We start from the raw sequence: 25,433 nt of genomic DNA, 5'->3' as shown, positions 1-25,433 counted from the left end.
AATGAACGAGGAGCACAAACATTTCTCTTTTACTACAGCATTTATCAGCTTACAGAAGATCATGTTTCCTCTGACGAGTGCAGATGATTCAGAATCTTCACCTTCAGTTAACAGGTAAAAACATTAAACAATGAAGTTATGGGGATCCAAAGGTCAAACGGGGTCAAAGAAGAAGCCCAAAACTGACCTGAGAACAGAATGTTTGAGACGTAACAACTGTTGACATTGTTATATTTGTTTACATTTTTAAAAAACTAAATCTTAATTCTTCTTGTTAGGCTAACAGTTCATGCTAAGCTAACAGATGGTTGTGTTAACAAATGAAGGAAATGTTTCCATGGCAACAGAAACAACTCATCAGCCATCTTGTTCGGAGACATTTGGGGGAAAGACGATGTCCTGAAGTCAGTAATATCTCCATGGTTACATCTGTCCTCGTCCTAGAACTATCTGTCTCTTCTTCTGTCTTCAACCCTGTCCCAGTTCCTTTTCCTGTCTCCCTCTGTCTCCCTCCTCCTGTCTCCTTCCCAGTCTGTCTCTCTCCTTTTCCCCTTCCACCTCCTCTCTCCTCCCGCCTCCCCGTCTCCTTCCCACCTCCGGTCTCTCTCTGTCCTGTCTCCCTTTCTCTCCCTCCTGTCTCCCTCCCTGTCTCTCTCCCTCCTGTCTCCCTCCCCCTCCCTGTCTGTCTCCCTCCTGTCTCCCTCCCTGTCTCTCTCCTTCCTGTCTCCATCAGCGTCTCTGCTCTCATCCCTCCCCAGTGGCGCCCCCATCTGGTCATACTTGTGGTAGGCGGCGTCCTCCTTCTCCTCTTTGACTCTGACAGGAGGAGGTGAGGAAGAGGAGGAGTCCAGACCCGCTCGTTCTTTCGCCTCCTTCTTTTTCTTCTTCTTCTCTTTTTTCTTTTTCTTCTTCTCTTTCTTGTCTGAGATGAGAGAGAGGAAATAAAAAGCCATCCTCCAATGATTCTGGTAGGGCGACCGACAGGAAGTGACCTCACCTTTTTTGCTCTTCTTCACGGGTATGCCGTATTGCTCCTCTTCCTCCACCTCAGACGAGGAGGACGAGTGGGAAGGGGGGGGGGCGTTGGTTTTGGGGCCGCAGCCCTGCTCCCTCAGGTGTTTGGTGATGTCGTCTATGTCCTCCGTGTCTTTGGGAGGCCGGTAGTCCTTGACGTGGTCCACGCGGATAGTCCGACCTTTAATCTGACAGCGAGCACAAACACCAGGTGTTGACTTCCTGTGAACATCTGCTCACTGTTCTCTATGTAATAACAACATCTGTAGCTTAAACTACCTTAGGTTAGCATAACAACTGCTAGCTTAGCTTATTTTAGCATTGCGGCTGGAAAGTGTTAGCCTAGCCTAGCTTAGCGTAAACGAGCAGAGTCACCTTGATGCCGTTCAGGTTGTCCACCACCAGGATGGTGCTGCGCTGGTCCTCGAAGCAGATGAAGCAGAACCCTTTGGACTTCCCGGTCTTCTTGTCTCGCACCAGGTTGATGTTGACGATCTCTCCATACCTGATTAAAAGTACCACTTTATGAAGGCTCTGTTCCTTTGGTGAAGGAGCTAAAGAGGAAGCATAAAGGAAACTTACTGAGAGAAGACGCAGATGATGTCGCCCTCAGTCAGCTCGTACGGGAATCCACCTGCAGGCAACACGACAGCATGTCTTTACACATCCTGCCTCACAGCCCCCCCCCCCCGTCTCCCCCACAGACACCCCGTCTCACCCACAAACACCCAGGCGCTGTCTCTGTACTCGCTGTGCCAGGAGACGGAGTCTTTGACCCCGAGGTTCGCCTCGCGCTCGTTAAGCTCGTTGATCAGCTTCACCTTCGTCAGCGGGCTGAAAGGAAACGGTACGGGGCGTTTAGGGTAAAGTTTCAGTCTGTGTGTGTGTGTGTGTGTGTGTGTGTGTGTCGTATACAGTGCAGTAAGTACGTGTATAGACGTGAATGTATGTAATGTGTACTTTTAGTCCCACATGCATCTAAAAACGCACCACAATCAGGAAGCCTCCAGCTGCAGACTGACTCCATTCAAAATGAGTGCAATATTATACTTTTTTTAATCAAGTGACGATTTAAGACGGATTTATTGTAATGCACGTTGACCATGAACCGAACTCGAATAATGGACACAAAATCCACGCTTCGCCAGCCTTGAAAACCTCATTTTTTCATGTACTAACTCGTCGTTCGTGCTGATTTATTAAACTGCTTCTGAATAGTCTCAATAACGTTGTTGTGCATCACGTGATCTTTTACACGCAGAAAAACAAATGCATTTGCTAAATCCCAGGTTTTTTAAACAGGGTTCGTGTGAATGGAGGTGGCTAAGGGTTAGCTTGGTTAGTGCCAGTTAGCTCACAGCATTACCGCCACAGAATATCTGACCTGAGGAATGTAAACATGTTTACTTACTTCATGGTGAACTGTGAGATCCGTAAGTCGCACAGGCAGGAAGCCGCTTTGAGAGAGTCGCTCTTCGTCGAACAACTTCCGGTTGAGTTCCCGCCTCTACCGCCGCCTGCCGGTCGGATGACGTAACTCTGCTGCGTCGAAATGACTAAACATTTCCCGTCGAAGCGTTACGGCGTGAGTTTTTATAAAACGTGTATTTCAATAGAGGGCCACTGGCTTTATTTTGTTATCGAATTACAACACAAGAAAATGTCTCTTGTTTGTTGGAGCCATCGTCTCCGGTCCGACGGGGCGCAGTGACGACTTCCGCCATCTTTGACCCGGTTTGTAAACACAGGGCAGCCCGCTGGAGCCGAGCAGCTAATCTGACGTTTGGGATGCTTTTCATTTGAACTTTTAATGCTGCGCTTTACTATTTCATTATTGTACATGTTACGTTCGCTAGGTTATCATACATTGTCTGCATGTTGACCCTTTAAAATAAAGCATTTGTCCGCTCTTATAGTTAGTTTATCTTTAATGTGTTTATAGCATGGCACGGTTAGCACAGTCGGCCACAGTTAGCAGGCGTAGAAATCACTTTTATTCATCATTTTGGTTTTCATAATGAATGGTTAAAGAAGGTTACGACAAGACTTCAGTGGGTAAGTAAAGTCACAGCTTTAAAAAGGAGTATTAATGCTAACAGAACTACAATGTCCCTAAATATAAGTCAACTTCCCGTTTGTCTCGTTTTTACAACACACGTGTATGTAAAACATATTCAAGACACCATTTAACAAATTAGGAACTTTTGGTGTTTGGCATAAGAAAACAATCCGACCTGATATGTTAATATTAATAATTTAAGCCTTGAATATGAGCACGTTCTGTGTATGTAGCGTCCTCATCCTCTTTAACGTTACGTAACCGGAAACAACTACACACTTATGACGTATTTATTATTATATCTAAATATACATCAAAACCTAGTTTTATTGTTTGTTTCGACAGGTCCCACTGTGTGACAGCGCCACCAGGAGAGCAGCTGTCCTGAATCCTGCTTCTGCAGGATGATCTCTCAGGTCTTCATCTTGTCCTCACAAGGCGACCACCTCATCTACAAAGACTGTATCCACACACCACCCTCCCCTACCGGCTTTTGGGGAATGGTTACCTAGCAACGCGGAGGAACCACATGTGTTTTACTATCTGTTTGTTGTGTGAAAATAAAAGCCCCTTAACATTGGCATCAGTCCGCGGAGAGGCAGGAAGTGATGTCGTCTGTGTTTTCTACGAGAAGGTCACGGCGCTGACTGGAGACCAGCCTCCGGTCGTCATGGTAATGAGGATAATTGTTATTCTAGAACATTAATGCGGTTTAAACAGACTCAAACTGATTCCTGGTTGTGGGGGGGTGGTCACGGTCATACTGTTGCAGTGGAGCCCCTGAACGCAGCATCTGTGTTTCCACCCCAGAGTCACGGAGATCTTCACTTCGTCCACGTCAGGCAAGGAGGACTCTACTGGGTCGCCACGACGACCGCAGACTCCTCGCCCTTCACTGTCATCGAGTTCCTCAACAGGTACAGGACTGTATAGGTCTTGATCCTCTATGTGAACCAGTCTCAGGTTAGACCTGATCCTCTCTGTTGAAAAGACCGGAAATAACGTATATGAATCTGTGTTCTCAGGTTAGCGGCTCTGGTTAAGGATTACTGCGGCAGCTTGTGTGAGAAGTCGGTCCAGATGAACTTTGCTCTCATCTACGAACTGCTGGACGAGGTCGTGGTGAGTGATATTTATTTATTGTATTGTTATATATAACGTTATATGTGTGTAACAACATGGAGAGTAATTAATGAAGCCATAACAGCCACTTTATTTCACCTGTAATATTGTTAATCCTATTCCCCTCTCTTCAGGACTATGGTTACATCCAGACGACGTCCTCTGACGTTCTGAAGAACTTCATCCAGACTGAAGCCGTTTGCTCCAAACCGTTCAGCCTGTTTGACCTCAGCAACGTCGGCTTGGTGGGTAAACAACAACAACAACACAAATATCAACAAATGAATAAAAACGCCCTATTTAGCTCTGGAAGAAGTAAACAAACGCCTCATAAATTCTTTATTACACTCATTGTTTGTAAACAATCATAATTATTATTATATAACATTATTGTTTGTCAACATAAACTTGATCACACAATTAATACTAATTACGTTTGTGTACATTTATATATATATATAAAAAACAGAACGGTTGTTCTTTGTTGTTGTTTGTGAGCAGTTTGGAGCAGAAACTCAGCAGAGTAAAGTAGCTCCGAGTTCTGCTGCCACCAGACCGGTCCAGTCCAGCAGAGAGCAGGTACCAAGATACACAGAACCAACGGGTCTATCAATGAAGCTTTCTGATCCAAGGCAGCTAGACAAGTAGACTAGTTGACTAGTGACAGGTGGACTAGTGACAGGTGGACTAGAGACAGGTGGACTAGAGACAGGTGGACTAGTGACAGGTGGACTAGAGACAGGTGGACTAGTGACAGGTGGACTAGTGACAGGTGGACTAGTGACAGGTGGACTAGTGACAGGTGGACTAGAGACAGGTGGACTAGTGACAGGTGGACTAGAGACAGGTGGACTAGAGACAGGTGGACTAGAGACAGGTGGACTAGTGACAGGTGGACTAGTGACAGGTGGACTAGTGACAGGTGGACTAGAGACAGGTGGACTAGTGACAGGTGGACTAGAGACAGGTGGACTAGAGACAGGTGGACTAGTGACAGGTGGACTAGTGACAGGTGGACTAGAGACAGGTGGACTAGAGACAGGTGGATTAGAGACAGGTGGACTAGTGACAGGTGGACTAGAGACAGGTGGACTAGAGACAGGTGGACTAGTGACAGGTGGACTAGAGACAGGTGGACTAGAGACAGGTGGACTAGTGACAGGTGGACTAGAGACAGGTGGACTAGAGACAGGTGGACTAGAGACAGGTGGACTAGTGACAGGTGGACTAGAGACAGGTGGACTAGAGACAGGTGGACTAGAGACAGGTGGACTAGTGACAGGTGGACTAGAGACAGGTGGACTAGAGACAGGTGGACTAGTGACAGGTGGACTAGTGACAGGTGGACTAGAGACAGGTGGACTATAGACAGGTGGACTAGAGACAGGTGGACTAGAGACAGGTGGACTAGTGACAGGTGGACTAGAGACAGGTGGACTAGTGACAGGTGGACTAGAGACAGGTGGACTAGAGACAGGTGGACTAGTGACAGGTGGACTAGAGACAGGTGGACTAGAGACAGGTGGACTAGTGACAGGTGGACTAGTGACAGGTGGACTAGAGACAGGTGGACTAGAGACAGGTGGACTAGTGACAGGTGGACTAGAGACAGGTGGACTAGAGACAGGTGGACTAGAAGCAGGTGGACTAGAGACAGGTGGACTAGTGACAGGTGGACTAGAGACAGGTGGACTAGAAGCAGGTGGACTAGAGACAGGTGGACTAGTGACAGGTGGACTAGAGACAGGTGGACTAGTGACAGGTGGACTAGTGACAGGTGGACTAGTGACAGGTGGACTAGAGACAGGTGGACTAGAGACAGGTGGACTAGTGACAGGTGGACTAGAGACAGGTGGACTAGAGACAGGTGGACTAGAGACAGGTGGACTAGTGACAGGTGGACTAGAAGCAGGTGGACTAGAGACAGGTGGACTAGTGACAGGTGGACTAGAGACAGGTGGACTAGAAGCAGGTGGACTAGAGACAGGTGGACTAGAGACAGGTGGACTAGTGACAGGTGGACTAGTGACAGGTGGACTAGTGACAGGTGGACTAGAAGCAGGTGGACTAGAGACAGGTGGACTAGTGACAGGTGGACTAGAGACAGGTGGACTAGTGACAGGTGGACTAGTGACAGGTGGACTAGTGACAGGTGGACTAGTGACAGGTGGACTAGAGACAGGTGGACTAGAGACAGGTGGACTAGTGACAGGTGGACTAGTGACAGGTGGACTAGAGACAGGTGGACTATAGACAGGTGGACTAGAGACAGGTGGACTAGTGACAGGTGGACTAGAGACAGGTGGACTAGTGACAGGTGGACTAGAGACAGGTGGACTAGTGACAGGTGGACTAGAGACAGGTGGACTAGTGACAGGTGGACTATAGACAGGTGGACTAGTGACAGGTGGACTAGTGACAGGTGGACTAGTGACAGGTGGACTAGAGACAGGTGGACTGTGTAGTAAGAAGACCAATTATAATAACTTAACATCTTGTTAATAAATGACCCTTTGATTCATCGTCTGATCTGAGGTCAGCTGACTCCATTTTGTTCTCAACAAACTCCAGCTGATGTTCATACTTCTGACCATGAAGGGTGACCATTCTTCACACAGTTATTGATGAGGGGTTTGGATAAAGTAACGGACCAGTAATTAGTCTGAAACACACTCACAGTTTACCTTTGTGTGTTTACTTTGTCTTCATTTTGCAGGGTGGGAAGAGCGAGATATTTGTGGACGTGATCGAGAGGATGTCAGTCGTCATTGGCTCCAACGTGAGTAACCGTGGTAACGGGAAGGTTGAATCTAAAGCGTCGGTTCCAGCGCGTCTTTGTGCCGTAGGGAGTTGTGATGAAGGCCGACGTGGAGGGAGAAATCCGAGTCAAGTGCTTCATGCCCAGCTGCTCCGGTGAGTGTGAGACGGTGACTCTGGTTTCCTCTGTGACGCTCAGTGACTCTTTGTGGTTCTTCACAGAGATGAGGATCGGTCTGAATGAGGAGTTCAGCATCGGGAAGTCACAGCTCAGAGGTAACGCACACAAAGAGACACACACACACACAGACACACACACGCAGCGAGACACGTGTGTGTTTGTTCCTTCTTCTCAGGGTACGGTGCGACGGCCCGTGTGGACGAGTGCCGATTCCACCAGGCTGTTCGACTGGACGAGTTCAACGGCAGCCGGATCCTCAGGCTCTGCCCCAGTCAGGGAGAGGTGAGAAGACAGGTAGACAGGTAGATGGGACGATAGGAAGGTAGTCCGTCCCTTTGTCACAAATAAAGTTTCTCTTTTATACTTAATGTATTTCCTGTCTGCATGTAGAGAGAATATAAGCGGTGCGTTCACAGCAACAAGCTGAAATAGGATATTTGGCTTTCTTCAGCGCTCCAGCAGACAAAGTGAACACTGTAACCTTCATCAATAGAACCATAATGACTAAACGTCTCCAATCAAGCTAAACGCTGTGTAGAGCGCAGCGAGGTGGAAAGTCTCTCTAAGCCCCTCAGATTATTGCTGTAAATGTTCCACTTTCATCACAAACCACTTCCACTAATGAGCGTAATCTGCCAGGTTTGGACTTCGGTTTCATGTCATTTACACACAGCCTTCGTGGCTTTGTCTGGTGCTGAGTTCAAGGACGCTCCGACATGTGAGAGACAACTCTTCTTCTCCTCCTTCCTGCTGCAGCAAACGGTGATGCAGTACCAGCTGAGTGACGAGCTGCCCTCGGCTCCTCCCTTCCGCCTCCACCCGACCATCCAGAGGGACAGCGGAGGACGGTAGAGTCCCTCGGGGGGTGGTTACTGTGCCGGAGGGGGGGGGGGGGGTAAAGTAGCCAGCAACATTTACTGCAGTACTTTGTATTCCTGCAGTAACGTGGGACTCTTGTTGTTGGTCCTCTGCAGCCTGCTGATGTACCTGAAGCTCCGCTGTGACCTGCCTCCAAAGAGGTGCGCTGGAATTTACACGTTTACAACCACGACGGGATGCTGCTAAGTATCTGAGGGAGTAACATGAGCAGAAGCACTACAAATAGTACCACATGTAGTACTGGGAGTATTACCCCAGGTAGTATCATTGTAGTGTAGTACAGGTCTCTTAGTTTAACTTTGGGGTCAGGGGTCATCAAGTAAACTTTTCATAAAGAGTAGAAAGTACCTCAGCAGGGAAATATAATAAACAAAGTACTGCTGGAGAAAAATAAGCTTCTGATGCGAATCCTGATGATGATGATGTCATTGTTTTTGTAGCGCTGCCATCAACGTCTGTGTGAGCGTCCCCGTCCCCAGAGGCTCCGCCAGGTGAGACGCTCCCTTCACTCATGGAAATACTTCATGTGAAGGAACTATTTGAATGGGACACAAACCGGAGTCACGAGAGTTTATTTAAATGCTCCGACTTTTGAATAACAAACAAAGTAGGAAGCGTCACAGGTGAGCAGCAGGAGGCGCACATCATTTGTTTGGTAAATGTTACGCAAAGGACCGAGTGCTGAATGCTTATCTTTTCAAAATAAAGTGTCCTCACCAAGAGACGCAATTTGCTTTAATAGCTGGAGAATAAGTCTCTGTACTAAAAGACAAGGAGCCTCTGAGCAGAAGAAACAAGCATCATTGGATTCAAACAGGAACAGTTTCACAATAAAAGCATCCTAGAAACAGCTGGAGTTCACTTGATCCAAGCTCTTTTTTGCAGTAGAAACAGAAGTTACGGTTACACAACGCATCCGTTAGCGCGTGTGTGTGTGCGTGTGTGTGTGTTCAGTGTGTCTCAGGAGCTCAGCAGCCCCGACCAGAGTGCTGAGCTGAAGCTGCAGAGTCGAGCCATCGAATGGAAAATCCCTCGATTCGCCGGAGGGACACAGCTGTCTGCTGTGTTCAAGGTGAGAAACACACACAGATGTTAATGCCATTTGTTATCATCAGAAATGAGACGTCTGCTTTCACCCCCCCAGCTGGAGGCCTCGGCCCTCGGCCCCGCCCCCTTGATGGAAGTCGGTCAGGTGGTTCTGGCCTTTGAGCTTCCTCACCTCACGGTGACGGGTCTTCAGATCCGGTTCCTCCGCCTGTCCCCGGTGCAGCCGGGTCCGTCTCAGCGCTGGATCCGCTACGTCACCCACTCCGACTCCTACGTCATCCGCGTCTAACCAGGACGTGGTCAACGTCCTTTCAGAATAAGATTGTTATTTTGTTAACTGCGGATTGAAAAATGTAATTATTTTAATCTGCAGTTCTTTTCTCTTGAGTCGGTGCGTCTGTAAATACGGTCTGACTTCCTGGTTCCTACTGAACACGTAAATGTTTACAAACATACTTCCTAAAACCTCTGAAACAAACAGGAAGCAGAGATTCAGCAGGGACTACTTCCAGCGGCGGATGAATCCACTGTATGTCAGTGACGGCTGTAGTGAGTCTGAACAAAGTCCACACACTTATTATCTGGCTCCTCTACACACAAACTACAACAAAATACTCCATGTAACATTAAATGTATTAAATCCATGTTTTAAAGGGATTGACTGTTTCTCATTTTATATATATATATATATATTTTAACTATGGGTGTCAGAGAGAGACAGGGTAAGACATAAAGAGACGTACGGTGAGACAGGGACAGAGAGAAAGAGGGAGTCATAGGGTGAGACAGATACATAGGGAGAGAGACAGGGTGAGAGAGAGGGAGAGAGAGAGACATAGGGTGAGACAGAGATAGGGAGAGAGAGACATAGGGTTTGACAGAGAGACAGGGAGAGAGAGACATAGGGTGAGACAGAGAGAGAGAGGAACGTAGGGTAAGAGAGGGAGAGAGAGAGACATAGGGTGAGACAGAGAGAGAGAGGAACATAGGGTAAGACAGAGAGAAAGAGGGAGTCATAGGGTGAGACAGATACATAGGGAGAGAGACAGGGTGAGAGAGAGGGAGAGAGAGAGACATAGGGTGAGACAGAGAGACATAGGGTGAGACAGAGAGAGAGAGGAACATAGGGTAAGACAGAGAGAGAGGGAGAGAGAGAGACATAGGGTGAGACAGAGAGAGAGAGAGACAGAGATAGGGAGAGACAGGAAGAGAGAGACATAGGGTTTGACAGAGATAGAGAGGGAGAGAGAGAGAGACATAGGGTGAGACAGAGAGAGAGAGAGAGAGAGAGACATAGGGTGAGACAGAGAGAGAGAGGATCCTGCCTTTGCGGAAGCCGGAGAGGAGCCGAGGCGGCGCTAAATTAAATTAGCATAGTAACTAGCTAGCACTGCGCCGATGTGGAGAAGCGGAAGCTGAAGAAGCAACTCGTCGCTCCTCCAAGTCGAGACAAGCCTCCCGCCGGGTGCGGGCTCATTTTGTCGGGATCTTCGCTGCCGAGGAGATGGGGGACAAGGCGGGCACCAGGTAAGAACGGCTCGTCTACACGGCGGTTAGCACGCTAGCTAGCATCCGCGCTCACGCACTTTGCTAACGATAGCCGGGCTGCTGACCCGGGGGAGCGGGGGTATTTTTACCCTGCTTTATATAACAATGCCCCCCCCCCTCTCCTCCTCATCAACACGCCAAGACAGAGACCACCAGGTACCCCCCCGGGCCTGTTCACGTCTGAACGCCCCCTCACACGGTGACCTCGTACACGGGAGGCGACGTGTAGCGCCGCAGGGTGCGGCTAGCTAACGTTGCACCTCCGCTCCGCGCTGTCACACGCGGTGCTTCCCGGGGAAAACAACCTCTCCACCGGGCGCCCAACGGACGCAACGCGTGGGAAATGAAGTGCGTGTCGGTGTCGTGGAGCGGAATTACCACGGTGCTTTTCCAACGGGACCCGGCCGAGGGGGCGGCATCCCCCGGCGCAGACCGAGAGGATGATGTTTTTGTGTGTAAGAGCCGACAGGTGCATTTAAACAACGCCGATCGTAACGCGGCGTTTGAACACGCAGCGTTTGTGTTTTCGTTGTGGACCGCGCGAGGGACGTTCGACGTGACGTATTTACCACCAGACTGTGGTGCGTTCGCGCTCTCCCGACGGGGTTCACCTGGCTCACGGGCTCTTGCACAGCACCTGTACCCGTGCGGTAAAGGATGCGGTGTGCTCCTGTGCAGACACGTGTTGCCTCCTGACGGACTGGTGCTCAGGTGCCTTCACGGCCGCTCATTGATGCACGCGGGCAGGTACCGATCAGGTGTTTAGATGTGTCAGAACTTCTCTCAGGTTTTGAGCTGCTGGTGTGTGTGCTGATCCCCGATTCTGATTATTGATCACCCATGATCCATATCCTTATCTCTTTGTTTTGATTATGTTGCTGGTCGACAAATATTACGTCATTGTCCTAAAATTGATCTGAATCTTTGATCTGAAGTCAGTAAAACATCTAAAATACACAGTTAAATGATAAGGAAACAAATTAAGCTATTCATTTTGTCATTGTTGTTGCTGTTAAGGAGATAAATAGATCATTATTTATCGCTAATGTAGTTTTATAATCTACTGTCCATTACTATTCAGCAGAGGTGGGATCAAGTCACTGTTAGGCAAGTCACAAGCAAGTCTCAAGTCAATGCCCTCGAGTCCCGAGTCAAGTCGAGTCAAAGACGAAGCAAGTCCCAAGTCGAGTCACAAGTCAAAGCCATCAAGTCTCAAGTCGAGTTACAAGTCGTACCATTTTAGTTTCGAGTCATTTCGAGTCCTTTTATTATAGTGGTGACGGGGAACCCTGGGTGATGGTGCGCTGCCTCACAGACCTAGACTACGAAGGGAAGGGTAATGGTGGATCGACTGTGACTGTGTTATAGTACTGTAACGCTCACCCCAATGCTGCAGCGTAAATAAGGAGGCGATGACTGGCTTGCAACTCCGGTGCATTTATTTAAATAAAACAACTCAACTTCGGTCACTGTTGGCCGTCACCACGCCGAACGAACACTTCCGCATACACGGCCCCCCAAAACTCGGGTTGTCTCGCGTAACTACAGCTGGTAACGGAGCATAACGTGAACACATGCAACATCTGCATAACTGATTAACTAATAACTTTAACTCAGCTCATTACACTACTTTAAAACGGACGTTGACATAATGTTGGCGAGGATTTCCATCGGAGTCTGAATCCGGGTTAAAAAATCCCGATTTTTGTAACCATGAACGAGCTGTCTCGTTGATACGGTAAAATGGACTGCAGTGATTGGATGTCGTGCAGGCAGCGCTCTCTGCATACAGGTGGCGCACATTATTTTGACAGATGCAGATAAACAGAGCGGCGCGGTGGTGTGAAAATGTTTTCCCCCAGTTTTCATGGGAAGTAGCAAGTCTTCTCGAGTCAAAGGGCTCGAGTCCTAGTCAAGTCACGAGTCATCGGTATTCAAGTCCAAGTCGAGTTGCAAGTCTTTGTACGTTTTGTCGAGTCGAGTCTCAAGTCATCAAATTCATGACTCGAGTCCAAGTCACATGACTCGAGTCCAAGTCACATGACTCGAGTCCACACCTCTGCTATTCAGGTTTACATTTATCGCGCATCCTGAATATAACGCGTCAATGAAATGATTTCAAAACCGTTCAAACGAACTCTTTCACATCAATGAAAAATTAACTTATTCTATTATTGTTATTTTTATATAATTTTGCTGTTAAGATCAACGAAGGGAGCAAGGAAGGCAGTTAGCTGTGGTGCTCAATATTCCAATTGATTATGTGATCATCAGCGTTCTGTAGCTCGACTCTGATTGGTCCAATTGTCCCTTTACGTGCGTGCGTCTACAATTGAATCGGTCATTTTGTTTTATCCCTTATTTTTATTAATAACAAATACTTTATAGATATTTACTTATTCATGATTTTTTTACATAACCGTTTCTGCATATATGGAATTAACATTATCTGTAGTTTTCATCAGGTGTTTACACTTTTTGAATATATATTTTAATGTAATTTTCAAATTCTTGCCACATTTTTCACTGACTAACTGAAAATAATCTTTAGTTTGATCTGTTGACCTAAATAGCGAACTACTAAAATAAGACTGTTAATGAGGAAGTTGAAGATTCTGTCGGTGAGTGTGAGGAGGAGGAAGGTAGTTCGAGGTTCCGTGTTCAAATCTCACGCTGACCTCTGACCCCGAGGATCGATGTCTAGGGACACTTCCTGTCTGGAGAGACGGTTCACATATCAACCGGTTTTTGATATGGTGGAATGAGCTCTCCGATGACATCAGGACCGCAGAGAGCCTCTACATCTTCCACCCAAAACTCAAGACACACCTTTTTAGACTCTACCTTGACTAAACCAAAAAATGATAGCACTTAAACTGTACTTATAATGGCACTTTTCTATAACATGTTTTGAAACTGCTTATTTGATGAAAATTGTACTTCCTTGTTACTTGTTTTTATGAGTTTGTATCTCTGTGGTGGAAATGCACTTATTGTACGTCGCTTTGGATAAAAGCGTCAGCTAAATGACATGTGATGTAATGTAATGTGATGATCGGCTCTCAAACTCGTCTGGTTCAAATTAACCAGACTTCAGTCACTAGGATGATAAACGTAAAGGAAGACAAGATGAAGATGATGATGAAGCATACAAGGAGTTCTAGACCATAATATGCGAATTTGAATAATTTCTGTCGTATGAATTGAAGGTATTGTACATCCTTTACTTGGTTCATTCTGTAGTAACATCTGTCTGTCCATCCCGGGAAGGTCCTCCTCTGTTGATCTGACCGTTAATCTCACTGATATCGATCCTTCATCAGTGAGGAAGAGAGCTGCCTTTTATTCTGGGGGAGCAGTGAACTAATCCAGCTGCTCAAATGAACCTGCGCCGGACCAGGTTCAGGTTTTAGGATGTGTTGCCATGGTGATTTGGACAAACTTGCTTTTTTGGAATCTAAAAGCCTGACTTATGTAATCTTATCCTGAAAATGATCTCGTACGAGGTCCTCAAACCCCCAGAAACCGCCCTATCGAGTGCAGTTCTTGTCGCGGCATGAAAAACACACACAAACACACCTGCAGACACACACACACACACACACCTGCCGCCTGTTTACCTGCCGCCTGTTTTCCTGTAGAGCTTCATTCCCTCGGCGATCAAACAGCTGATGCTCAGATGGTTAAAACACACTAGGTTACTTCAGGGTGAAGTTTTATTTTGAAAAGCTGCGGGGGAAATCCTATACTCTTCATCCAGTGTTAACTTCTTGTCTTTCCTCTAAAACAGTGAAATCAACAAACTGTTTCCTTTTGAAACCTGGCCATGAGGTAACAAACGGCTGTAACTTCCTTTTTTATACTTCCTGTTTGTGTTTTGTGGCATCAAGCAGAGGAAGGAAGTGCCCGTTTAACCCTTTTCCCTTAAGGTTACGATGGTTTTCTGATCATGTGACACTAAATACCCAATCAGTGCTTAAAACAACGGGAGGAGGAGCCTGTGACGTTAGCTGCGCTGCTAACAGCGTAGCGCTAATGGAGGGTTGCTTCACTTCCATTGCGATGCCTTCAGGCTCTGATGTGTTTACTTGTCATCTGTAAAATGTAAAGCTCTAGTGATCAACTAGACAATCATCCAGATGTTTTTCACATGACCATAAAAGATGTTCGGGATGAAGTATGAGCCGTTTAATTTCCTGAATCAAGTTTCTAGCACATTGTACATAACAAAATACAATAGAAATACAGCATTTGCATTGTATCTTTCCGTGACAAAAACACTATGAATTGAGTATAACGTGTATTTTATCTTTTAATGACTTTTAGGACGATGGCATGGATAAATATTGTGGATCTTTGTAGACCAGCTGCTATAAACACCAAAGAGATCTGTAGCTCTTACTAATGATTGATCACTGCTGATCCAGAGTATCAGTGGATCTCTGCCTACACATCTGAGTTCTATGATCTGATGCAAGCTCAAAGAGATCAGGTCTGCCTGTTGTCTCTGAGGCGACATCCCATAATACCCCCATCACACGGTCCGAGGAGACGAACCGATGATTCCACTCAAATGAAACCCAATGAAACAGAACCCACTAACTCTGCTTCTGCTTCCTGTTTCCTAACCAGAGTTTTCAAGAAGTCGAGCCCCAACTGCAAGGTGAGTCCTGAGTGAGATGAGTACTCTAGTAGTACCACAGGTACATCTAGTAGTACAAAAGGTACTCTAGTAGTACCACAGGTACATGTTTACATTTTTTAATAGTTTGAACCAGGAGAGCCCCCCCACCCATGAAAGTTCATTCTCTAAAATTCTAGATAATGAATGTCAGAATAACTTTTTACTGTACAGTAAATATTTGTTATTAAGGCTTCTGTGATTAAAAACATCATCAACCAGATGTTTGGCCTTATGAACTGCACATCTGGGTTTAAATGGCTCATTTGTGCCTCTGATTGGTCGGTGCAGGTGACGGTTTACCTGGGAAAGAGAGACTTTGTGGATCACCTGGACCACGTGGACCCAGTAGGTGAGTCAATACGTCTGGAGGCTCCTTGAAGTCCTGGAAAGTTTGTCCATGTGTTTTGATGAATATTCGTGAGTGAGCGCTTGCTTGTGATTGGGCGAGGGCCTCATTTAAGATGATGACCTGGTGGTTCTGCCCCCCCCCCACTGACAGACGGAGTGATCCTCGTGGACCCGGAGTACCTGAAGGACAGGAAAGGTAGGGCGGCTTCCTCCTGAACATCTGGAGAAGACTGAATGTTGTCTTTGATGGAACATCTGCTTAAAGTGGTTCTCTTCAGTACTTCATCTCCTGTGAAGGGAAACTCAATCATATGTTTATCTTTGTCACTGTGAAGAATTCTTCAATAGAATTTCTTCAAAACATTCCACATGTCATCTGACGCTTTCATCCAAAGCCACTTGCATTGCTTTCTTAACTCGACGTGACGCATGGAGCAGCCAGGGTTCAACGCTCTCTGCTCCATGCGTCACCCTCACCACAACAAATGTAGATTAGAAACAAGATGATATATATATATATATATAAATAAATTCACATACGTGTAAACATGCCAATAAAAGGTCCAAACTAATTATTCGTAAGAGTTTGAATGAACATGATCTAAATCATTCCTCTTCCTCGTAGTCTTCGTCACACTCACCTGTGCGTTCAGGTACGGCCGAGAGGACCTGGACGTCCTGGGCCTGTCCTTCAGGAAGGACCTCTACATCTCCACCTTCCAGGTGAGTTTTACCGGAGGACGTCCGACTTCACCTTTAATCACTACATTCACCAACCAACCCGTCCATCGATGACATGTTTGACAGCATCGTTACTTGCTAGTACTTCCAGAGTTTGGTGGTACTTTTACTGCAGCGTTTCTCTGATGAAGACGTTTCGTCCTCCTCCTTTTGTCTCTCAGGCCTTCCCTCCGGTGCCTGAAGAGAAGAAACCCAACAGCCGGCTGCAGGAGAGACTGCTGAAGAAACTGGGCCAACATGCTCACCCCTTCTACTTCACTGTGCGTGTGTACAAGTACACACTAGTGCACACTAGTACTAGGACACTAGTGCATACAGCGAGGACACTAGTTCACACCAGTACTAGGACACTAGTGCATACAGCGAGGACACTAGTACTAGGACACTAGTGCATACAGCGAGGACACTAGTTCACACCAGTACTAGGACACTAGTGCACACAACGAGGACACATAGTGACGAGGAAGCTTCAGTTAGGGGCAGTGTGTTCTCCGTGGTGCAGCCTTTGTGGGCGGGGCTTTGAGCAGTGGACACGTGGGTTGTCCTTTACGTCGTATTGTCCTCTCTGTTGTTAACGTGTGAGCGGAAACGGTGAAATGAGAGAACCGTTACTTCCTGTTTGATGGATGATGCAGTCTTCATGGTCCTCACTTCCTCAGGTTACCCGAGGGCTCATTTGACTAAAAGTCCCCGTACACGTTTCCTTTATGGTGAGAAACGTATCTGTAATTAAATATCTTTAAAGGTACAACTATAGCTGACACCTCTCTACGAACGAGTCTCTAACTAGTTATTAACTACACTAAGTCCTGTAAGAAAAACATTTAAAATTTGTTATTAAAGGACAGTTTTTGAATGTCCAGTTAACCTATTTTGATTTGGCTGCTAAATATTTACTCAGATAAAGATTTTTAAGACGTTGAGTTTCTAAATGATCTGAAAACAATTTGTCCTTCTGTGTGAGATTGTTGGGGTATAAATAGTGTTTTAATCAGTGAGTCTGAATTGATCAACCAGCTACCGAAGCTCTTCACACAGAGACGCACCATATACGATACGCCCGCCTGCGTCCTCCAAACCGCTCAGCTGACTGCAGCACCACATGTCCATATCGCCGCGAACCCCACCTTCCAGTCACTACTGCCCCTGCTACCGTGAGCCCCCCCCTGGTCCCCAGCAGTGGGAGGCCGTTTAAATCAGAGATGCTTTTAAGATCTTGTTTCTTCACAGCACCTGTGGTGATGCAATCTGCTGTTTCCATCCCAATTTAACCTGTGTTTGTTTTTTCTTTGTGCGGTTCAGATTCCTCAGAACCTCCCGTGTTCCGTCACCTTACAGCCCGGCCCAGAGGACACTGGGAAGGTACGGCTCAGTGGCTTCCCTTTACTTTATGTGTATATATTTATATATCGAGACTACTTGTGTCTCTTAAAGCAGCTTGTGTTTCCTCCTCAGGCCTGCGGCGTCGACTTTGAGATCAGAGCTTTCTGTGCCAAGTCAATAGAAGAAAAGATCCACAAGAGGTGAGTTCAGACCGGCAGGAAGCTCCTGAGGACCTGCAGCTCTCGGAGGTTTCACAAGAGTCTTTGTGTCTGACCACATGTGTAATTTCCTCAAATGATTATCATCCCTTATCCGGTTGGGTTTCTGTCAGAAAAATAAGTTAGCCTTTTGGCTAACGTTACCCGGTAGGGCCTCTTGGCTAACATTACCCGGTAGGGCCTTTGGGCTAACGTTACCCGGTAGGGCCTTTGGGCTAACGTTACCCGGTAGGGCCTCTTGGCTAACATTACCCGGTAGGGCCTTTGGGCTAACGTTACCCGGTAGGGCCTTTGGGCTAACGTTACCCGGTAGGGCCTTTGGGCTGACGTTACCCGGTAGGGCCTTTGGGCTGACGTTACCCGGTAGGGCCTTTGGGCTAACGTTACCCGGTAGGGCCTTTGGGCTGACGTTACCCGGTAGGGCCTTTGGGCTGACGTTACCCGGTAGGGCCTTTGGGCTGACGTTACCCGGTAGGGCCTTTGGGCTGACGTTACCCGGTAGGGCTTTTGGGCTGACGTTACCCGGTAGGGCTTTTGGGCTGACGTTACCCGGTAGGGCCTTTGGGCTGACGTTACCCGGTAGGGCCTTTGGGCTGACGTTACCCGGTAGGGCCTTTGGGCTGACCTTACCCGGTAGGGCCGTTGCGCAAAGGCCATCTACATCTTTGTTTTGCTAACGTTACCCGGTAGGGCTTTTGGGCTGACGTTACCCGGTAGGGCCTTTGGGCAAAGGCCATCTACATCTTTGTTTTGCTAACATTACCCGGTAGGCAGGTCCTGGTTTTACTGTGTTTGTGTACCAGAGGAGCAGATGGCAGTAACGTGGTTCCTGTTTGCAGGAACTCGGTGCGTTTGGTCATCAGGAAGGTTCAGTACGCTCCGGAGAAGCCTGGTCCTCAGCCGATGGTGGAGACGACCCGCAGCTTCCTGATGTCTGACAGATCCCTTCATCTGGAGGCCTCTCTGGACAAGGAGGTACACACACTGACAGAACGTAGCGCTGCATGATCAAAGGTGACTGACATCTATCACTGATCACAGGGTCTATTCAAAGTATTGATTGTGTAGCTTATTTATATATATATCATAACTATTGTTAGCATGATACATAAACTAACATAAACTAATCAAAGTATTGTTAATGTTAAGATGTATCATGACATCTTAGTTTAATTTACAACTCCCACCAGGTTAGCCTCTTGTGCTAATGTGCTAAGTTAGCCTTCCATGAGGAAAAATGCTTTTATATTCGAATGTCTTATTTTCCCATGATGCATTATGTGCAGCTGTACTACCACGGAGAGCCCATCAGTGTCAACGTTCACGTCACCAACAACTCCACCAAGACTGTCAAGAGAGCAAAGATATCCGGTGGGTCTCTGCTTCTTCTTCTTGGTCTCTTGTCTGTTCTTCTGGTGTGAAGATGTTGTGTGAGGTTCTAACTGTGGAACCTTCTCTCTCTGCAGTGCGTCAGTACGCCGACATCTGCCTGTTCAGCACTGCCCAGTACAAATGTCCAGTGGCCCAGCTGGAGGCCGAGTAAGTAATGACATCATCCGAAGTCAATGTGCCGAAATTAATCCATGTATTAAAACCAGAAGGTCCTGATTCAGTGGGTTCAAACTGGTTTAAATGGTTACCGGCTCAAACCATGACACCAATAAATCAGTATGAAACAAATGTTTGACCTGTAAAGATGTTTAAAGGAGATAAAACATCACGATGGGATCCCACTGACAGCTGATGAACGCTTTGATAAGGTCTGATCTAAAGTCAGTTTGATTGACAGCAGCGTGTCGTCTCCATAGTGACCAGGTGTCGTCCAGCTCCACCTTCTGCAAGGTGTACACTCTGACCCCGACGCTGGACAAGAACCGGGAGAAGAGAGGACTCGCCCTGGACGGCAAGCTGAAGCACGAAGACACCAACCTGGCCTCCTCCACCATGTAAACACACACACACACACACACACACGCAGGTGTGTCGCTGCGGTCACTTGAACCCGGCGCTCTGTGTTTCAGCGTCAAGGACGTCACCAACAAGGAGGTGCTCGGGATCCTGGTGTCCTACAGAGTCAAAGTCAAGCTGGTGGTCTCACGTGGAGGGTACGACACACACACACACACACACACACTCTGCTGACATCACTTCCTGTCCTCTTGTTTTCTGTTCAATGTCATCAGTGGAGTTCCAGCTCCCACATGAGTGTAAAATAAAATCAAAGAGGAAACGGAGCTCGTAGATCACTGATCATGTTGTTGATACTGATTATTGATCCATATTATTGTTTGAGCTGCTCTACACCATCTACAGATCATTTCAACTCTTGGAAGTCAGTCAAATATGAAAAAGACTTTTACTTTGTTATTGCAAGGTAGCATTTTCTGCTTCATAAAAAAAAAGAATTAAAATAAAAGCTATGGAAGTGTTTTGATGGATTGTAATTATACCTGTGGTCATCCAGGTGAACCGTGTGGATCTGGAGAGGTTTATTAGTGACGAGGAGAGACGGTGACATCGTGATCTTCATTAGAACATCTTGGTTCCCCTCGAGTCAGTGCTGCCGCCTCGGCGACTTCCCAAACACTTGACTTGATTTTTTTTTTGGTAAAAGTGACTAGCGACAAATCCCACGATTTCCAGGTGTTATTGGAGACTTTAGTGGAAGCACGTGTCACTTCCTGTCCTCCGGAGTCTCACAGGGGCCTCGCCTCGGTCAGCGAGGAGACCACACGTCTCCGTCCACACGCAAAAGGAATCGCAAAGCCGCCGATCCTAAACATGCAGACTACACCATGACGTCACCGAGCAGCAGATGACCTGGGGGCTTGTGTTGGAAAGTTAAACATCTCTAGTATCGGTTTTATATCCACGTGATTAGTTTATCACCAAAACCACCTTTACAGATGACGCATGAACGCATCACGAGAGCGTGAAAACATTTCATTTACACGATAATCCGGAACATCTCGCTGCCACATACCTGTCGAGGGTGTGGCTTGTATCCATGGAGACCCCTCGTACCTCTTTGTTGTCCCCCCCCCCCCCCTTAAGACAACAAAACTTCACACAGAGTTTATCTTAAATCCTGATCATTCTCCATGTTGGTGCAGCTCAACTTCCTGTTTCGTCTTCTTGACTTCCTGTTGTCAGTTACCTTGGTAACCGTCTGCCTGTAGCCGTAGTAACTCCTCGCTCTGCTTGCTTAGGTTGTCGACGTGAACATGTTGCCTCCTGCTTTTCATTTCATCTCCCCTCTGTGTTTTTGTTTTTCTGTTTGGCTCCTCTTCCTCCTCCTCCTCCTCCTCCTCCCTCTGTGTGTCCCCCCCTGCAGGCTGCTGAGAGGCATGTTGGACAGGTAAATGTGAGCGCCAGCCTCGCGGCTCTTTCTGTCGGACCCTTTAACATTAAGACACTTCTGCTCTTTCTCTGTGGCGCCGCTCACCACCAGTTTGATCCAGTTTACCTGCCGTTAGTTTAATGGTTTCATTCGATTAACCGCAGAAGTAAAGTAGCTCTAATGTTGCTTTAAATCAAACTACACATGCTCTAATTTAGGCTTTTATTGTGAAACATGCAGGAAGTTGAGTTTCACTGGTGTTAAAAACTACAAAAAAGTAGAAGTGAATGAAAAAGTGCAGACACTGAATTAGCCTCATGCTAAGCTAGCCTCTGAATCAATCAGAATTGGTAGACTCGGAGTCACATGATCTTCTGATGCAGCTTTCTGATTGGTTTGTTTTCTTCAGAATAAAACCATGAAATTGGGAGTCGGCTGTTGTGAGATCACTTCCTGTGGAGGCGTGTCCTCAGAGCAGTTTACTTACAAACAGGAAGTGGACCGAGCGGTGACTTCCGAATGAAGAAGTGACGGCGTGTTGTTTTATTTTGTATTTTCTCCCAGAGACGTGTCGGTAGAGCTGCCGTTCATCTTGATGCACCCGAAACCAGTGGAGCCGCCTTTGTCCCGCCCTCAGTCAGGTGAGCTCACCTGACCACACGCTGCCCTCTTGATTGACATTTAAAAGTTAATTTAAACTGAGCGTTTCACAGCAGAATGTGTCCTTCTCCCTTCTTCATCCTACACTCGAGCTCCATGGAGACGAAGAAGAGGTTTCCATGGAGACGGTGGTGTGTCATGCTAATTGTGTGTGTGTGTGTGTGTGTGTGTGTCTTACAGCTGTGCCAGAGATGGACCCCCCCATAGACACCAATTTGATAGAATTTGACACAAAGTGAGTTCTGTTGTTCTTTGTTAATTAATTCAACCATTTTAAGTCCAAACTTGAAAAACCAGTCCATTCATCAATTAGTCATTGATTTGTTTGTTTATTTGGTTTTAGTATTTTTACACAGCGGTAATAGTTTTTACACGAAGTACATTTACTGCAGTAAAGTTTCTGAATGCAGAATAACGCTGTGAGGTTCAACCTCCTGAAGGCTTCTGGGAAACGTAGTTCTAACAATGTCCAATGACATTGTTGTCTGAACGTCTCTGAGCCTCGTGATCTTTATTTTATTTTGGTAGCGCCATTTAACACCCCCCCCCCCCCCCCCCTTCCTCCCAGCAGCGTCTCCCAGGACGACGACTTTGTCTTCGAGGACTTCGCCCGCCTGCGGCTCAAAGGCGCCGTGGACGACAAGGACGAGGACTGCTAGAGCAACGCACACACACACACACACACACACTGTTCACGTTACATTCCCCGGGGGGGGGCGTTTGGACGGAGGCCTCGTGGGGTGGTGGTGTTCTTCCTCCCTTGCTTCAACCATCTCATCTTCCTGCTGCCGTTTGTCTTCTCCATCCGTCTTTCTGGTTGTTGTTTTTTGGGGGGGGGGGGTGGGTTGTTGAAGGTTGAATGTCAAACAGCTGCAGGACAGATGTTGTGGGGGGGGGTGATGCAATGATTGATTAGCTGAAATATGACACAAGAAAAAAAATTGGCCTTCGTCTGCTTTTATTTTGAAACTTTTTTCAAATTAACCGGACGCAGCGTTGTACAAACAGAATATATATTTGAAACAAAGGAAAAAAATCTTCTACGAGCAGTTTGAGGTCTGTTTTCTTTTATTAAACACATGCTTTCCTTTTTTTTTTTACATCACGGCTGCCCAGGGAGGAAAAACACACACACACACACACACACACACACAGCAATTTCACCAGCATCCATCTCAACATCTCGTCCATTTGGTAAAATGTTTTTTCTTCCAGTTTTATTATGAAGGAATCATTCCAGCGTTGACAGAGTTTCTGTTTTTCAAGTCAAAGTAACAGATGTTTTATTTTATTTTGTACGATATTTCGACACAAAGTCCCGCCCTCTTTTCTTTGATATTAAAGCCACACGTGTGATTGGTTTCTTTTTCCTTTTAAAAGGTTCAACGAGCAAAACTCTGACGTTGGAATGTTTTTTTTAATTAAAACTGGGATCAAACTTTGGCTTCGAGTCTCTCGACGTCTGCGTCAGTTAAAAAGAATAATAATTACAGAGAGAATTACAAACAAATCTACAGCTTTCACTTTCCTAAAACCCCAAAGCGCCGTCGATCTTAGAGCGAGCATCGTCTGGTTTCCATTCAAGTCGAATCTGACCCCAGCTGCTTCAGATGGTCTCCATGGAAACACTGCTGTTTTCTGTCTATTAATTCTCAACAAGTCGATCTGCTGCACTGGATCAAGTGGAGACTTCATTGTGCCTTCTTCATCCCACTGTTGCCGGGATAAGAAATATTTTAATTGTTGTCGTGACTAAAAATTGAATTTGCAGCAATTTGGATGTAACATTTATTTTTGTTTGCAAGTTTAAAAAAAGAAGGCAGGAAAATGTCACGATTCATAAAGTGTTTTCATACATTCACGATGTCACTAAATTATTTAGTTTGTAAATGAGTTCAATTTCAAGGATTTTCTTCTTGTGAATGAAAAACACCTTCAGAATATGAAAGTGTCAAAATAATAATATATAATTAATATAACATCCCAATTAAAAAAATATTCCTGTAAAATACTTCCTTTACTTACAAACTTTTGTCTGTTAAATATTAATATCATTATTCATCTTGTTACTTTGTGACATTTTGATGACATTAATCTTTTACTTTCCTTTGTAATTTCCCATATAAGGTTTTTTCTTTGTCACCTGACTTTTTATTTCCTCAAATGTACACACTTATTTCCCTGTCGTGGCTTAAAGGTGCTGATTCTCTAAGCTCGTCACTGGTAAACCTGTGGCTAGCATCTAGCAGCGATCATGTTAGCTAGCAGCGCTCATGTTCTCTAGCAGCGCTAATGTTCTCTAGCAGCGCTCATGTTCTCTAGCAGCGCTCATGTTAGCTAGCAGCGCTAATGTTCTCTAGCAGCGCTCATGTTAGCTAGCAGCGCTCATGTTAGCTAGCAGCGCTCATGTTCTCTAGCAGCGCTAATGTTCTCTAGCAGCGCTCATGTTAGCTAGCAGCGCTAATGTTCTCTAGCAGCGCTCATGTTAGCTAGCAGCGCTAATGTCGCGTCGCAGCACGGGAAGTTTTTAGGGGTCACAAAATTGAATCAATGTTATTGTTGCTCATTGATCTCATAAAAGTTCCACTTGCAAATATATTGTCAATAAATGTCCTTTTGTGCGTAAAATGAGCAACGAGAAGTTTGTCTCAAAGCGTAGCTTCAGAAGTCGTAGTTCTCGTGTTTCTACAGGATGCGACTCGCATCGTAGACATTTGGCCAAAACGTTGAGTGCCAATTAAAACGGAGAGAAGTCGCACAAAGAGCAGCAGTGTTTCCTTCAGACCTCCGTGTTCCACATGAAGGATTCTCATTTCCCATCTTTTGACGAGTGTTTTTCCCTCTGAACAACAAATGGACGTTTGTGACCCACGAAGGAGCCGAGTGGCTTATTTCACAAGTACATTTTCTCTTTTTGACGCTCGACCTTTTTTTCTACAAATAGTTTTGTTTTTTTGAGGCTTCAGTCTAAAAGCGGTGAGATTCCCTCCCAGAAGAAGAGCATGTTTTATTTAACTCTGTCCTCACGTTCTCGTGCATCTGTGGGGAAACTTTTGCTAAGTGTGAAAATATTTTGACAAGTGCCCCGACTGTGCGACGCTTTACCGTAAAGTCTGTAAAACACAGGAAGTGATTTCTGCTGGAGGGACGAACCCAGAGCAGAAGATCTGATTATTATGCTTGATTATTGTTATGGTGACTTATTACTTCTACTGTATCAGCGACCATGATTATTCTCATGATCATTTAAGAGTCTTTGGTTTAGCCACATGTTTTTTATTTTGAGATTTGTTTTCTTTATTATTAAAGGTTAAATAAACCAATAGATGTTGCCGTTGTGTTTTGTTCAAGAAAATAATCTGAGTTACTAATTCTGGATGTAAAGGTTAACGACATTTTCTACATATTATACAGATTTATTTTGACACCAGCATTTTCTTATTTTTTACAAAAACCTTTTCCCCGTCTTTCCTTGACATATTAATTATTTTTTTTAATCATACTTAGAGAGA

General features: G+C 46.1%; 3 protein-coding genes and 1 long non-coding RNA gene across 11 annotated transcripts; 2 read left to right on the top strand and 2 right to left on the bottom strand.

Annotated features, from left to right (window-relative positions):
• Positions 1-2: 2 nt before the first annotated feature.
• rbmx2 (RNA binding motif protein X-linked 2) lies at positions 3-2,510 on the bottom strand. Its single transcript, XM_037467404.2, is given in 7 exon segments — positions 3-594; positions 597-922; positions 998-1,202; positions 1,390-1,519; positions 1,597-1,648; positions 1,733-1,848; positions 2,426-2,510. Coding segments are annotated over 7 exon segments (960 nt in total). The 5' UTR covers positions 2,431-2,510; the 3' UTR covers positions 3-468.
• An 86-nt stretch (positions 2,511-2,596) lies between these two features.
• On the top strand, positions 2,597-9,348 carry ap4m1 (adaptor related protein complex 4 subunit mu 1). Of its 4 annotated transcripts, XM_037467380.2 has the most exons (16): positions 2,755-3,069; positions 3,419-3,535; positions 3,661-3,746; positions 3,884-3,990; positions 4,099-4,195; positions 4,330-4,440; positions 4,697-4,774; positions 6,912-6,974; positions 7,042-7,108; positions 7,175-7,228; positions 7,309-7,415; positions 7,890-7,981; positions 8,108-8,152; positions 8,453-8,503; positions 8,967-9,084; positions 9,157-9,348. In XM_037467380.2, exons 2-16 carry the CDS (start codon positions 3,478-3,480, stop codon positions 9,346-9,348), a joined length of 1,326 nt encoding a protein of 441 aa, XP_037323277.1. In that variant the 5' UTR covers positions 2,755-3,069; positions 3,419-3,477. The 4 variants fall into 4 exon arrangements, with proteins under 4 accessions (XP_037323276.1, XP_037323277.1, XP_037323275.1 ...); XM_037467379.2 differs by lacking the exon at positions 2,755-3,069 and adding an exon at positions 2,597-2,748 and having other exon boundaries at positions 7,042-7,228; XM_037467378.2 differs by having other exon boundaries at positions 7,042-7,228.
• On the bottom strand, positions 8,939-11,668 carry LOC134106102 (uncharacterized). Of its 2 annotated transcripts, none has more exons than XR_009942521.1 (3): positions 11,219-11,668; positions 9,232-9,367; positions 8,939-9,073 (listed from the first exon to the last, which is right to left on the bottom strand). It is a non-coding gene; the product is annotated as an uncharacterized LOC134106102 (long non-coding RNA). The 2 variants fall into 2 exon arrangements; XR_009942522.1 differs by lacking the exon at positions 11,219-11,668 and adding an exon at positions 10,986-11,120.
• LOC119215318 (arrestin red cell) lies at positions 10,306-25,246 on the top strand. 4 transcript variants are annotated; one of them, XM_037467389.2, is made up of 17 exons: positions 10,306-10,586; positions 15,240-15,270; positions 15,580-15,640; positions 15,791-15,835; positions 16,265-16,362; positions 16,542-16,640; positions 17,683-17,742; positions 17,836-17,903; positions 18,761-18,896; positions 19,208-19,292; positions 19,388-19,460; positions 19,730-19,867; positions 19,943-20,026; positions 21,256-21,279; positions 21,826-21,902; positions 22,102-22,156; positions 22,493-25,246. In XM_037467389.2, the coding sequence occupies exons 1-17, from the start codon at positions 10,564-10,566 to the stop codon at positions 22,578-22,580; spliced, it is 1,245 nt and encodes a 414-aa protein (XP_037323286.1). In that variant the 5' UTR covers positions 10,306-10,563; the 3' UTR covers positions 22,581-25,246. The 4 variants fall into 4 exon arrangements, with proteins under 4 accessions (XP_037323286.1, XP_037323285.1, XP_037323288.1 ...); XM_037467388.2 differs by having other exon boundaries at positions 22,490-25,246; XM_037467391.2 differs by lacking the exon at positions 21,256-21,279 and having other exon boundaries at positions 10,307-10,586.
• Positions 25,247-25,433: the final 187 nt, after the last annotated feature.

The sequence above is a fragment of the Pungitius pungitius genome, chromosome 16 (assembly GCF_949316345.1).
Source record: "Pungitius pungitius chromosome 16, fPunPun2.1, whole genome shotgun sequence".
Lineage (NCBI taxonomy): Eukaryota > Metazoa > Chordata > Actinopteri > Perciformes > Gasterosteidae > Pungitius > Pungitius pungitius.
Note: the sequence above shows the minus strand (reverse complement) of the source record. Positions and strands in the feature narration are given on the sequence as shown.